We start from the raw sequence: 14,982 nt of genomic DNA, 5'->3' as shown, positions 1-14,982 counted from the left end.
TTCATTCATTTGATATATTAACATTAGGCCATAGATGACCGTGGTTTGTTTTTCCACACAGGTACATGTTATATGAAACATAATTATTTTAATAGAAAGCTCATGCCAAAATAGAAATCTTTTTGATTTTTTGACAAGATGACTCTAAAGCCACTCAATCGAATTTTACCGGTAGAGCATGGACAAAAAAGACCCCATAAAATATTAGTGTATATATGGACATTTTTCTAAAAAGAAATCATTTTTTTAAACTGTACAACACTCCGCCCCCCCTAAAAAAATACAGTTTTTTACGATGTACAATTAAGAAGAAGAAAATCGCTCCCAGGTGGGGTCTTTTATATTTTTAGTTTCATATCACGATCGTTTCTGATTTAAGATTAAGTGAAACTATCTTCACTTGAGCCTGTTATTGCCAACCACCGCCAGCAGATGGCAGCAAACACTGCCCCCCTCTTCTGTTCTTGTGTGTTTACTTATTACTAATAAATACAAAAAGCTGCACAGGGCAGATGACATATGGTTAAAATGAGCTTGTTCCTCGTTAAAAACAATGTACTGGAGGTGTTACCACAAACTGCATATGTCATCCACCCACCCATGAGATTTTTTTTTCTTTTTGCATATCTCGTATCAACTTGCCAAAGCCAATCTCGCGCTATTTATCACGGGCTCTCCCTGTTGGTGTCAGGTCTGATGCTGCAGGCAGCTGCTTGCTTCCTGTATTAGCCACAGTCCTTTTCGCTGCTTGATAACCCCACACCCCGGACTGTATCGCGGACGGATTTACTTTTCGTACCCCGCCCTCTCGCTTAGGGAAACAAGCCGAGTCGGTGTCCCGGTGTAGCTGCCGGTAAAAGCGTGGCAGGCGGCCCCGTGTGCTGTGAGAGGCGGCTGCAGGTTCGGACTGAGAGGCGCAAGGCACGAGTTTGCAGGAGGTAGCGCTAGTTAGCAGGAGCAGCTAGGTGGCTAATGGCTAGCAGCAGCAGGTAGAAAACCAAGAAGAAGCTGAGTGACAGAAATGTCTACACCTCGAATTCTATAAGTCAGTTAAACCGAAGAAGCTGTCTGACTTTTAAAGAGCACATCGTGGTGATAGGTTTTACCAGATTAACTAAGTGACATGCTTCCGAAAGTGTACTAACTTAGCCTAACGTTAGCTAGCCAAGTTATACTAGAGCTGATCCTGTTGCTTTTTAATACTGACTTTCACACGAGGGAAAGGTTAGGCTAGCAGCAGCCCACTTCATTGCAGTTTTCTGCTTCTTTTTTAATTTTTTGCCTTTTTCGTTAATTTTATTTTTAAATTTTGGACAAAGTCGATTCGGGTTGTTATTGAAATGGGCCCCAAAAGAAAACCCGGTCCCCTTAATATTACGCCCATTGGAGAGGGACAGGCCACCTCCAACACCATTGATGCTGCATCTGAGTAAGTGCTGTGCCTTATGATTAATTGTGTTAAACCACTGAATCGTGAATTGCTTTGTCCTTATACCGAGGTAATTGGCTGTTACTGGAGTTGCACAAGATTTCGTTCTGCACCACCGTACAAGGAGGTGCATATGTTAATTCTCACTCCTTTTAAGGAACTCTGCTAAACCAAATGCCACCTCCTTACAGAGCCAACCTCGAGGCCTTACAGAAGAAGCTGGGGGAGCTGGACCTGGATGAACAGCAGAGGAAACGGCTGGAAGCCTTTCTCACCCAGAAAGCCCAGGTTGGGGAGCTGAAGGATGAAGATTTCGAACCCATATGTGAGCTGGGTGCAGGAAACGGAGGGGTGGTCAACAAAGTCCGCCACAAACCCTCGGGCTTGGTCATGGCTCGGAAGGTGAAGAATGATTGTTTAACAGCTGTTCTCCAAGTGAAAGTAAAAAAAACTGCATTCCACTTCAAGTCTAAGATGTTATCAGTGCACCATGTCTGGAAACGCCTCTTTCTGGAGAAAGACAAGGGAACTGAAAATAATAAAACGGTTACAACAAAACGGTTAGTTTTGAAGTTCAGAAACAAAAATGTTTCAGGTAAATGTCAAAGATATGCCTGAGGTATTTTATTGGCAGCGCCTGAGCTGCATAGCTCAGCTTATCAAAGAGCGCCAACACATTTTTTTCCATTGTGAAATGTTTTGTTTATATTACCTTCACTTTTTTTTTTTTAACGACAAACCCTAATGGCATCCTTATCACAAGTATTATCTTATCTTGTGTGCTTTTACGAAAGATATTTGCCATTATGTTACACTTTTTTAAATTTCCTTTCACACTATCAAAGTGTAGTTTCATACACTAAATACTTATCTCTTAGTATCTATCTCTTTGTGGGTATATAAGAATGAATGTAGTAAGTTATCTAGACTTTATACAGATGTGGCAGCAGCAGTCTAAGCGAGCTCAGGCTTGAGGCCTGTGGATGTCAGTTGAACCTTTGTTGAAAGTTCTTCTAAACTGGAGACATTTCTCAGAGATTATGGTCCATGCGGACATAATGGTATTATGAAGCTGCTGCAGATCCATGATGTGAATCTCTGGTTTCACAACATTTCAAAGGTTCTTGACATCTGGTGGCTGTGGAGGCCATTTGACTGCAGTGAACTTACTGTTGTGTTCAAAAAAATAGTTTGATGTGATCGTTGTGACATTGCATTATCCTGCTAGAAGCAGCCATCAGAGGATGGTACACTGTGGCCATAGGATAGACAAGGTCAGCAGTTATAGTCATGTAGGCTGTGGTGTTTGAACAATGTTTATTTGGTACCAAGGGACTCAAAGTGTGTGAGGAAACTGTCCCCCACACCAGCAGCCTGGACCATTGATACAAGGCAGGATGGATCCGTGCTTTCATGTTGTTTACACCAAATGCAGAAATCAAGACTTATCAGATCAAGCCTTCTACTGTTCACATTTAGTGAGATGTGCAAGTTGTAGCCTCAGTTTCCTGTTCTTTGCTGACAGGAATGGTACCCGCTGTGGGTTTTTGTTGCTGTAGCCAATCTGCTTGAAGGTTCAAAGCAATGTGCAGTCAGAGATGTTCTTCTGCATACCTTGGTTGCAATGAGTGACTATTTGAGTTACTGTTGCCTTCCCATTGACTCAAAGCTCTACGGCCATTGCATCAGCAAGTATTTTTGCTCAGAACTGCTGCTGCTCACTGGATATTTTTTCTTTTTTTGGACCCTGGAGATGGTTGTGTGGGAGAATCCCATTAGATCAGCAGTTTCTAAAATACTCAGACCAGCCTGCCTGGCACCAACAACCATGTTCAGTCACTTTAATCACCTTTCATCCCCATTCTTATCGTCTGAACTTCAGCAGCTCGTTTTGACCACGAGTACATGCCTAAATGCACAGAGTTGCTGCCGTTTGTTGCTGATTAGCTATTTGTGTTTTAATGAGCAGTCGAGCAGGTGTGCCTAACAAAGTGCCACAAGTGTAAAAAGGGGACTTCAGGCGGTGTAACTGCATCGTCTGCATGCAACTTAAATTAAAACAGTATTTCGTTTCTGTGTTTTGTTTTTGTTTTGTTTTTTGTTTTTTTTCTCGTCAGTTGATCCACCTGGAAATCAAACCTGCCATCAGAAACCAGATTATCAGAGAACTGCAGGTCCTGCATGAATGCAACTCGCCCTATATTGTGGGCTTCTATGGCGCCTTCTACAGCGATGGAGAGATCAGCATCTGTATGGAGCACATGGTGAGAGACAAAGATTGTTAGCTGCAATTTCTTTGTGAGACTGGAATCGATTTTGCGAATCGCATCACCTGAGAATTCTTATGTTGTGCCACACACACGTTCCCACAGCTACAGGCAGTTTTGTCTGTCTTAACATGGGCTGTTTTGGTCTCTGCAGGATGGCGGATCCTTGGACCAGGTTCTTAAAGAAGCCAGAAGAATCCCAGAAGAAATCCTTGGAAAAGTTAGCATAGCTGTGCGTACACCGTTGATGTTTTACTTTGTTTGTTTGTTTTTGTTTTGTGGCTTTAGGTGTTTATTTACAGGCTGTAAAATATGATTCGCTTCACAAGTCTTCTCACATGAACTGTGGACGATGTCAGGAGAGTCGGGCCTGATAAGTTTCTGAAATTGATAACGTGACACAGCAGGTCAACATCAGACACATTTTCACTCTGGTTTAGACGAGTTCGCTTCCTGATGTTTTGAGGCAGGAGGCTCTGCAGAATAATTTCTGCTTTCTTTTCTTAATCTCCAAAAATCAGAGCAGTCAGACTCTTTGGCAGCTGGTGGTTAAAGTGTACTTAATGTCGACTTTGTCGGTCATTCACGTTCTCACATCCCATCAGGTAATGTTTAGAAAGGTTTACGGCTGGAGGTGATGTGTGAAAATAATTCTGGACTCGAGGATTTTAAGGCGTTTCTGACCACAAAGCAGATTTTCTGAGAAGGTCATATCCTATTTATTACACAATTTTAAACATGTCCACTAGGGTAAAATGAAGAAATTCAAATATTTTATATCCAGAAGATCAAAGGAAAACTTTTACAGTTAACACTGAACTGTGATGTGAGATGCTCTGCACAGCACTTAAGGTTAAGAGATATTGACCGTAGTCACATATTGAGCTAAATGAATCCTGTGTCCACCTGTAATTGTGGACAGCATATGGATGTATGCTGGATGCTTAAATTTTGACCACAGAGCGACTTAATCCAACACCTTTTTCTTTTGAAATATAGTTGCTGTTCGAATTTGGCAGCAATATAAACAAAAGGGTTGTGCCTATTTTTGCATGTGTGCTGTTCTTTGTGGTTTTGCTTGTGGTTGTGATGTTGCTCAACTAGCTGTGTGTTGTCCAATAATGCATAAGTTGCATGCACAGTACAGTCCCGTGTGTGTGGACTCCTAGATTGTATGTCTGTAAACTGAATGTTTTGGGGGGTTTTTTTCTCCTTTACAGGTGTTGAGGGGATTGGCATATCTGCGAGAGAAGCACCAGATCATGCACAGAGGTAATGCTGTTCTTGAGTCCCGATAAATTACAGTTGTGCTCAAAATCTCATTTGGAACACTTTCAAATCTCTGCAGTATATTAAAGCCCAAATATGGAGTTTGTTTGTAACACAGTGATTTCATAGAGTTATTTGGGTTTGGATAAAATATGTGGCACGTCAGCCTCATTTGATAATAGGTTATCAGTGTTTTTGTAGACACTTCTTAGAGACATCCGGTAGAGATTCAGATCATGGATTATAGTTTCTTAAACTATAAGATAAAGCTTTTTGGACATTAGGTCTGATCGGTATTTCCAGACGTCTGAACTTCGGTTAGTGTAACCACTTGAAATGCACCACATCCAGTCAACGGGCGCCAGTAGTATCTGTACTTCTTCATTTGAATTTGTATTAATTGTCTTCATTGCTCTCCCTTCACATGCATCAGCATCTTAAGAGCTTTAGCACACGTATGCACATACGGGACCAGCTATTTTTTGGGGGGGGAAATAACAAGTTTCTCATCAAGGGAATTTGTAGAATAAACATTGTCCTCATGAAAACATTATTTGTATTCATTGAAATGACAGGTCACAGCATCTCAGGCAGGTTTTTCTCTGCACACAAGTGAGGACACATGGGTGTGCTGTTGTGAAAATTACTGAGAAAGGGAGCAGCAAGAAGTGCATCGTGCAGTGAAGTTTCAGTGCTACAGGGTCGGTGGTACTCCAGGACAGAGTTGTCTGTGAGCTCAGGCGGTAATTACAGCCTCTCAGATGTGATTATAGAGCAACTGCACCCTGTTGACCCCTCCCTCCACGTCTCCCTCCATCTTTCTCCCGCTCTTTCATGCCATTTCTTTCTCAGCTTCTCCTCACGTGTCCTTGGTCGGTGGGAGGGGGTCATACACCGCAGAGGACAGATTGCAGGGCTCAGTCCTACACCATTATTTTGCAGGATGTTTTTCAGCTATGAATTGGATATGTGGAGGACTGGGCTTGTTTACAACAGGGACTCAGCAAGAGCTGGGAGCTCTGTACATGCCACCCGTGGCCTGCACGGAAGACTGTAGTCCTGTTTTCAATATTTCTATGAAGCATGAACGATCTGTATTTGTGAGAAAGCGTTTTCTATCCATCGTGGAAAGCATAGGTTCATGGTATTGTCTCACATAAAAACTGGGATACAAACAATAGATGAACGTAAATGTTTTCCCTACATATATCACAGTATTCTTGTAGGAGGGACTCGCCAGAGAATCGCTTTAGTTGTTTTTATTGCTGCAAAGTGAAATTGTGAAGCGGACAGGCTGATCGGACAGCCTAGGTCAACTTGTATGGACGAGCATGTATGGACTACAGTGCTATTGCACACATTTTGAATGAGAGACCTGAGTCACCAGTCTTCTGTGAGATAACGAGCTGTTATAGACATATGAATCTGAAAATCAGAATCCAGGAAAGGTTGTGATGGGGTAAAATGTGATGCCGTCATGCTTCTGAGTTCCAGAAGCTCGAGCATGTAAGAGAAATCCACAAGATTGTGGTCGCAAGTAGGGGGATGGATTGTGTTGCTTTCTTGGCTCATTCTGAATTGGAAGATACCAGGATGCCAACCTAAGTATGTCAAGTGTTGGTTGGCTTCTTTGGTTGAACCGATTTAACTTTGCCGTGGTCAGCTAATGTTATCTCAGGATGGCCGAACGTGAGATGAGCATTTGTGTTTGTAGTTTTCTCAGATTATTTTTAACGTTCGTAGGAAACTTTTTTTTTCTTCTTTGTCCCATTCTACCACTAAAAGATTAAATTTCTATTTAGAGGTTACATCATAAACTATTGATATTTGGTGTCCCTCTTTTAATTATCACGCAAAATATCGAAATGCTGTGCTCTCACTTCACACATGTATAAGCACATAATGCTAGTTTCAGCGACATTAAAAGTCATGTCATTCTGTCAGTCAAACTTGGGTCAGATTTATGTTCCTTACAGCTTCAATTCTCCCCATGATGGAGAGAAAGAAACAGGCAAAACAAAATAAAAGCAGACATGATAGATGTGCCTTTTTGGGCATGTGCAGTTTTCACGAGAGCAAAGCAGAGAAAGGTGACCTGGGGCCCATTCAGACATCAAGCAAGGGAGGTTTACAAACACGTTCGCAAAGCTCTATAGAGTTCAGTGCAAAAAGTTTTAGGAAATTAAGATGTTTAAATGTGCAGCAGCTGCTGTAGCCGCCACATCTTAGAGACACAGAAATGCACAGGAAAAACATGTTATCACCATGTCTGCAACAGCCTGCAACAAACACACTGAAAAACTGTGCGTGTGTGTCAAGGAGTAATTATTCTATTTTTAAAGGTACAAGGTGGTCACACCAAGTATTCATTTGTTTTCCTTGTTCTCTGTACTTTGTATTTGAAGAAAAAAATGTTAATGGTATTATTTCTGAAAATGACAATTCCTAAATGTTTTGCACAGAAGCGTGCAAATCAGAACACCAGTATAGCAGTGTCTGCTGTTTCTTTAGGTATAATTTAGTAATAAATCTGTGCTTTCTCTTGCATACAGAAACTTGTAAGCCAAAGGAATGACAGATGAAACACAGTATGAAGAAGAGCCTCTTCTTTTAAATGTAATGCGCATTTGTTTTTGTCCATGTCCCCTCTGCCATGTAGACGTCAAGCCCTCCAACATACTGGTCAACTCTCGTGGGGAGATCAAGCTGTGCGACTTCGGTGTTAGCGGCCAGCTCATAGATTCCATGGCCAACTCCTTTGTTGGAACGCGCTCCTACATGTCGGTGAGTCAGCTCTGCGCGCCTGCGCCCCCACCCCTTTTCCTCTGGCCCTATCCCCACTTTCCTTCTCCACTCTTCTCACATGGCTCTTGTTCTCTGGTTCCACCCTCTGCCTTCCTTTCCTCTGGCCCTCCCTCACTCCCCTGCCAAGAACCACGGGCTGTACCCAGGAAGGGCTCTTTGGCAATGAGGGAGGCAACTGTGCTTGAGCTTTCTTGTCCTTTCCCCTCACTCTTAGATACCTGGTGGGTGCAGTGCCAAAAGCTGCTTGTGTGTCTAATCCTACTCCCAAAAAAGCACCTCTGGTGCAGAGAAGCTTGCCCTTTGATTGCAATTCCTAAAACACGCACACACCTGTCCTTGCTCACCCCTAAAACAGTCCAAAGTTGCTGTCCACTTCCTGCCAAACCCTCTTCTCTGTCCTCTTGCCCTAACCACACCCCACCTCTGCTTGCCATAACACCCCCCTCCTCTTCTCTTCCCACTTCTCTCCTCCACTTCCTGTGCCTTCGCCGCCCAGCCCTCTCTCCTGCTTGGCGTCTTGGCTTCACCGGCTCTGTGACGTAGTTATGTGTTTCTCAACAGCCGGAGAGACTGCAGGGCACTCATTACTCGGTTCAGTCTGACGTGTGGAGCATGGGTCTGTCTCTGGTAGAGCTGGCGATTGGCCGCTACCCCATCCCCCCACCAGACGCCAGAGAACTGGAGGCCATCTTTGGACGGGCCGTTGTGGATGGGGCTGAGGGAGAGCCTCACGTCAACATGCAGAGGCCTAGACCACCCGGAAGGCCTATAAGTGGTATGAAGGGCAATAGCACACACACGTGCCTATAAACTTATGCAGATTACTTGACATTAGATTAGATTTGTGCTCATATTATGCTTTGTGGGTTTTCTCCTCCCTTTAGTGTCTTGTTTACGGTTTTGTGTATGCAAAAGATTTGTGAAGTCTGCAACGAAGGGAGTTATACTCTCCCAAAAGCAAACATTGCTCCTAACCTTACCGAGGCCAGTGTGTAACACTTTTCCATAATGCTTGACTAGCAGCTACTCTGGCGTGGCCTCGTGCAGTGTATGAGTGGATGCCTCACAGCGAACTCTGAAATATCTCAACCAAATTTTCTGTTGTTGGCTTTAAGAACAAACATTAGTCTTTATGCACTCCTAGCATCTGAGGAACTGGAAGCCTAGCGGGTAAGGGTTTGTTTGTTTTTTGTTGTTGTTGTTTGACAATCCTGTCCTCACAGCAGTGGAAAAGTTGGCATGTTAATTGGCAGTTTTGGCTGCCAATTAACATGCCAACTTTGACTCTACTTTGACTGTATGCTCAGAGCTGACTCACAGGTCACAGCTATGTCAAAATCATAATGCAATGGACAATCAGAAAATGTGGAAATTTGAAGATGGTGACTTTTGACAGGGTGAGGGTTAGCCTTTTGTGCAACTGGGCTGTCTATGTTCACACTTCCAATGGTATACATGTTTTTAACAAAACCCCCACGGTACATTCATAATTCAGCAACAGTAATGCATGAAATCGTTTTCATGCATTAACCTGTCTGGCATCCACAGGAGAATAGAGCAATCACATTCTGGTTGTGTGGTCCAACTTTGTAATTTTGAATAAAGCCAAAAAAATCTTTATTGATCCTCATGGGGAAACATAATCTCTGCACTTAACTAGTCTCTAGCCTTGCTGAAGAGCTTTACATGACAGTTGAGTCGTCCAGTAGAGATGACTGGGCTCACAGTACCTAAATTTAATTTTTAAAAAAATAAAAGAGAAATGGTTATGTGCAAACTTGAACTTTACATCACAATTCCCCAAATACACATGCAGACTTCAGGAATGATTACTCAGCCCTGGTGTCAGCTGTTGGTGTCTGCAACAGACTATAATGGCTGCCTTAAAGAGACAAGAGCTCATACAGAGCTTTTGGCAGCACGAGAGCTGCTGTGTTGTTGTACAGTTTGAGAAAATGCACAGTAAAATTAAAACTAAAGCATTTAAATGTATTCTAAAGAAGACTAACCAGAGATTGTGTCTGTTTCTTTTCCCACAGGATCTGGGATGGACAGCAGACCTGCCATGGCCATCTTTGAACTTTTGGACTACATTGTCAATGAGGTCTGAGCAATGTCTGTTTTTTCCACAGTATGAACAAACACTCACATCTTTCCTCAGTCAGTGTATAATCTTTAACTCTTGCTTCCTCCTCAGCCACCCCCCAAACTGCCGCTTGGTGTCTTCACCAGTGACTTCCAGGACTTTGTGACAAAATGGTGAGCACCGAATGTGACGTTTGTCTTTCTTTTCTCAGCTCATGAAGAATTATGAAAGGAAGCTATTCAGAAAACTTTGACATTTCCAAATTGCTTCACACACCTGTTGCAAGAGTTGTTTGTAATTAAATGCATGCATGTAGTTTTTGTGCTTGTGCAGGTTTGATGTGGTTAGGAAACAAGTCAGCACCACACTCTGATAAAGATCCCGTCTGGACTAGTGATAAAAATAACGTTTTTGCCATAATAGTTCAGAATAGTATCTACTGTTCTTTACCTTTTTAAAAAGTCTATGAATACAGAGATATTGTTTCAGATAATTGTTGCACATGTTTCTACATCAGTCTTGTCTAAAGTCTATACTGCACTGCGGCTGATGTCAAAACTACTAAAGAACATGCGTGCATACATGGTAAACTCGTGTTTTAAGGTGAACTCTGAAACAGAACAAGGCCTTCTAGCATCTAACCCTCTGCATATACATGGTGAACGACATGCATGCAAAGGATATTTTACTTATGTTTAACATATTTATCTCATTTTTGTCTGCAGTTTGATTAAAAACCCAGCCGAGAGAGCGGATCTGAAGATGCTCATGGTGGGCACCCTAATATTTATTATAATTTTATTATTTTTAATTTGATACTTAACCCATCTGTTTTTTGTTTAGTTTTTCTGATAACAATAAAAACTGAAGTTTCATTTTTCCTTAGAGTCACACATTCATCAAGCGATCAGAAGTGGAGGAAGTGGACTTTGCCGGCTGGTTGTGCAAAACCATGGGCCTCAACCAGCCCAGCACTCCCACCCGCGGCGCCGAGTGACCGGGCTCCCACGCTGCCCTGCCACGTCTCGGGACCTCTGTGCGTACACGTGCATATCCTGTACGTGTACACACAGAAGCTCTCACAAATATTGGCACTTTTTTCTTGTTGCTATAGCTTCAAACAGTTTTTGTTCCCCCTCCCCAGTTATTTCTTCACCAGCAGCAGGGCCCATTGAGTCATTGTACTGTAAGACCACAGCTTCACCTTGACAGTGTCGAGAGCAGCCACAGCTCATTTTTCCACACTGCTACAGAGGATGTAAAGCACTGAAGGGCTGCCAGTGTGTCAGCTAAATTTGCTTTGACAAACTTATTTTGTATTGTCAGATATTCTGTATTAACCTTTTCTATGGCAATGGGTGATGGCACATGGGACTGTATTTTATTAAATAACCTGCTGTAGAGATTTGGTGGAAATCGTAGGGAAATCAAAGCATATTATCTACTTGCAAACTCGCGATTGCTTTTATTGAAGGTAAATGCAGCTACTTTAATTAGAATCATAAATGCTAAAAGGTTCTGTTGCAATTACCTGCAATATAATAATCGAGTTTGAGAGTAGAATCCAGGGCAAATGAGCGTGTAAGGAGTCATTTTCACTTTTTTGGCAAATGAACAATGTCACAAACCAAAGAGGGTACTCACAACTACTACTTTTTTTTTTCCTGATGGCTGATCTTTTTCTTGTGTGCAGATTCATGAACAGTATGAAACTGTAATTTGAATGTTCTCATTTTCTTAGTCAGTGATCTAAGTGTTGATTGACATCATTTCTTCAGCATTTATTTCAATTTGCATCCCACACTCGGTCTCACATGGGAGGACACACATGCCGTTATATGCCAAAATGTGTTTGACATTGAGGAAACAAAAATGTATTCATGGGACAATATAGCATGGTTTATTATCTTCTAATACTGTTTGTGTATTTGGTTTCCCAACTCATGATGGGGATGATTAGGTGGTGTTTTTATCAGAATCCTGAATCTGCAATGTTTAAGAGATTTCAATCATGTTGGCTTTATTTGACATTTTCTTTCTATGTTGTCTGTCTGTACTTTCCCCCTGAGGTGTATATATTTTCACCGTACCGCTACATGTGGCGCTCTGAGCTTTCTCCTTGGATGCAGCCAACCCGGAGGCTCGCTCTTGAAAGATTTCGGTTGAATTATTGCTAAAATGCTTTTCCTTGTGATTAAACCCAGTTAATTTTGTTAAAAGTACAACCTGACTTCAAGTGGGACATCAGACTTCTCAAGTCGTACAAAGGGTCTGACCGAGCATTGTAACCCAGGTCAGTATTGGTGGTGGTTTTACTTACTATCCTGCTGTCTTGCTAGAGCTCTTGTATCCTCTGCTTATGGCTGCCCTTTCTTATCCCCTCCCCCACCCCCCAAAAAATGTGCATTTGTAAAGAGCAAAATGGATGCATTGTCACCTGTATGTGTACAAAGCTATATACAAAAATTACAGTACTATTTTGCAGTCTTAATACACAAATCCTTGATTTATGTAAATGACAAGAGTCATTTTATTATAATATAAAATGTGTTGGGTATGGATATAATGTATTAAAAAAAAAAGTTTAAAATAAAACCTATTTGTGAATGTACTGCAACATTTCCTTGTCATTTATAGCAGACATTAAAGTCCGCATTATGCATCCACACTAGCTGGCCACTTTTTTAGGTACACATTGCTAATCCTGAGTTGGACCTTTTTTAAATTTCACACATGCCTTAAATAAAGAAATGACAAATTCTCATCATGGGTTAGATTATGGGATATATTTACATGATGGTGTCATTCAGTTCCTGTAGTCGTGTTCTACTGATTCCCAAAAGTGCTTTAATGACTTGGTACCTTGTGACCCAACTGTGTTGGGATTTTTAACATTGTGTGTTAATCCTGCTGGAAGCAGCCAAGATGAATATACTGAACATGGATGGCAACAACAGTCAGTCAGGCTGTAGCGTTTCAGCGTGGCTCAAAGTGTGCCAGGTCATGACCCCCGCCTCCCCCACACACACATTTACACCAGCAGCAGCAGCCTAAACTGTAAACGGCAGGATTCTGACTTTACCATCCAAATGTTGCAGCAGAAATCCACACTTATCACAACAGGCAATATTTTCCACTCTTTTGTTGCCTAATTTTTGTCAGTTGTATCCTCAGTTTCCTGTTCTCAGCTGACAAGAGTGGCACCCCCTGTGTTCTTCTGCTGCTCTAGCACTGCTAAGTTTTGTGTTCACAGATTGCTCTTCTGCACACCTTGGAAATTAGTTACTTTTATTTTCTTATAAGCTTAAGTAGTCAGGCCTATCTCCTCTGACGTCAAAAAAGGTTTTTTCACCCAGATAACCACTGCTCACTGGATATTTTCTCTTTTTCAGACAGTTCTCTGCAAATGGTGGTTGTGTGGGAAAACGCAGTAAATCAACAATTTCTACAGAACTCAGACCAGGCTGTCTGGAAAAATCACCTTGCCACATTCAGTCAGTTAAATCGTCTTTCTTCTCCAACCTGGTGCTCGGTTTGAGCTTCAGCAGGTTGTCCTAACTATGACTTCTTTTCTAAATGCACTGAGCTGCTGCCATGTGATTGGCTGTTTAGATAAAGAGGAAATTAACAGGTGTGTCTAATAAAACTGCCTGAGAGTGTAGCCCCTTTAATTTGAATAGTTAAGATATGCAAACTGCAGCTAGCTTTTTCTTCAGCTTTTAATCATTAATTTTAAAGAAATTAGTAACTAAGGATTAAAAAAAGATGAAATAAAAATACAATTTGGCTACATGTTTACAAAATCTTACTTTTAGTGCATAGTCTGAATTTTGAGTGGCAGGTAGTAAGTGGGATTGGCTTGATGGCTTTAGTATTTCTTAATTATTGCCTGTGGAGCTGTTCTGATTGGCTGACAGAATTCCGTACATCAGTGCTGGTAACCCTAGCAACAGTGCCCTGAGTAGGGATAGCCTAGTTAGCTAACTTTGATGGTTAACACCTAAATGGCGACTGGAATCCAGGCTGCTGAATGCTGACTTCAGCGCGGTAAGTTTTATTCTTTATATTTTTTAATGTAATTTTTAAAAACTTTTGGGGCAGTGTTACTTTAGCATTGAGAGGCAGATCGAAACTACGCTAAAAAAAATAAATAAAACAAACGGAGGCAGAAGTAACTTAGAGGCCGAGCACCGCCGCTTGGCTGCTCTAGTTCTGTTCAGTTCAGTTTCTATTTATATAACCATTATATAACCATTAGACGACCCCCTGTGAGCAAGCACTTGGCGTCAGTGGGAAGGAAAAACACTCTTTTAACAGGAAGAATCTTCGGCAGATCCAGGCTCCAGACTCTATTACTTCTGTTCCACTGTATTTGGTATGCAAATAATGTGCATTTTATTCTATATTATTGAATTTAAAGCTTTATTTACTTATTTTAGAGATTTTAATGTATTATGCGTTTTTTATTAGATAAACATACTCAGTATTACATGAGTAATAAAATTTTTTTAAAAAGGTGTCCACATTGTTAATGAACATGCATAATTTTGAAAAGGCCCATTCCCCGTAATGAGTAAATTTACTTTAGATATTTTACTATAGATATTTACTACATGTGTATGATTAAACAGTTATTTTATATGAAGCACTTTTCTGGCTCTGCCAATTTTCACGTTATAGGCACATAGCTGCACATGAGCCTAAAAAAACACAAACAATGATTTCTGTCCTGGTTTTCTGTACTGTGTTTGTTTCTGATCTAATATTCTGATTTCCTCTGGGTCACCCACATTGGAAAAAATTTTGGTAACACCCGCTGCGTGTTTCTAATGCAGTGTGGCCGTACTGGGCTGGAACAGAATAAACGAGTTAGAGACCTTATTAAATTTTACCAAAGATCATGAACACATGCCCGGTGAATGTTGGTAGAGAAGTGTTTGGTCCGTAACTAAGTAACCATTCTTTTAAAGACAGAAGTGAATGCTATTAACTGGACAGATCCCCTGACATTAATCCAGTTGTATATTCTTTGCTATATTTGCGATGGAGCACTCTCTGCTTTACCTCTCTTGTGTTGGCTGACCCCAGGTATTTAAACTCATCTGCTCCTTGCAGCTTGACTGTTA

General features: G+C 41.5%; 1 protein-coding gene across 1 annotated transcript; it reads left to right on the top strand.

Moving 5' to 3' along the window:
• The first annotated feature begins 668 nt into the window (after positions 1–668).
• Positions 669–12,467, top strand: map2k2a (mitogen-activated protein kinase kinase 2a). The gene is made up of 11 exons (XM_080878618.1): positions 669–1,429; positions 1,621–1,831; positions 3,547–3,693; positions 3,851–3,928; positions 4,917–4,968; positions 7,625–7,749; positions 8,332–8,545; positions 9,810–9,874; positions 9,968–10,029; positions 10,582–10,627; positions 10,743–12,467. The coding sequence occupies exons 1-11, from the start codon at positions 1,341–1,343 to the stop codon at positions 10,851–10,853; spliced, it is 1,200 nt and encodes a 399-aa protein (XP_080734744.1). The 5' UTR covers positions 669–1,340; the 3' UTR covers positions 10,854–12,467.
• The last annotated feature ends 2,515 nt before the right edge of the window (positions 12,468–14,982 follow it).

Source organism: Rhamphochromis sp. 'chilingali' (assembly GCF_963969265.1).
Source record: "Rhamphochromis sp. 'chilingali' genome assembly, chromosome: 3".
NCBI lineage: Eukaryota > Metazoa > Chordata > Actinopteri > Cichliformes > Cichlidae > Rhamphochromis > Rhamphochromis sp. 'chilingali'.
This window is presented reverse-complemented; position numbering and strand designations above follow the sequence as displayed.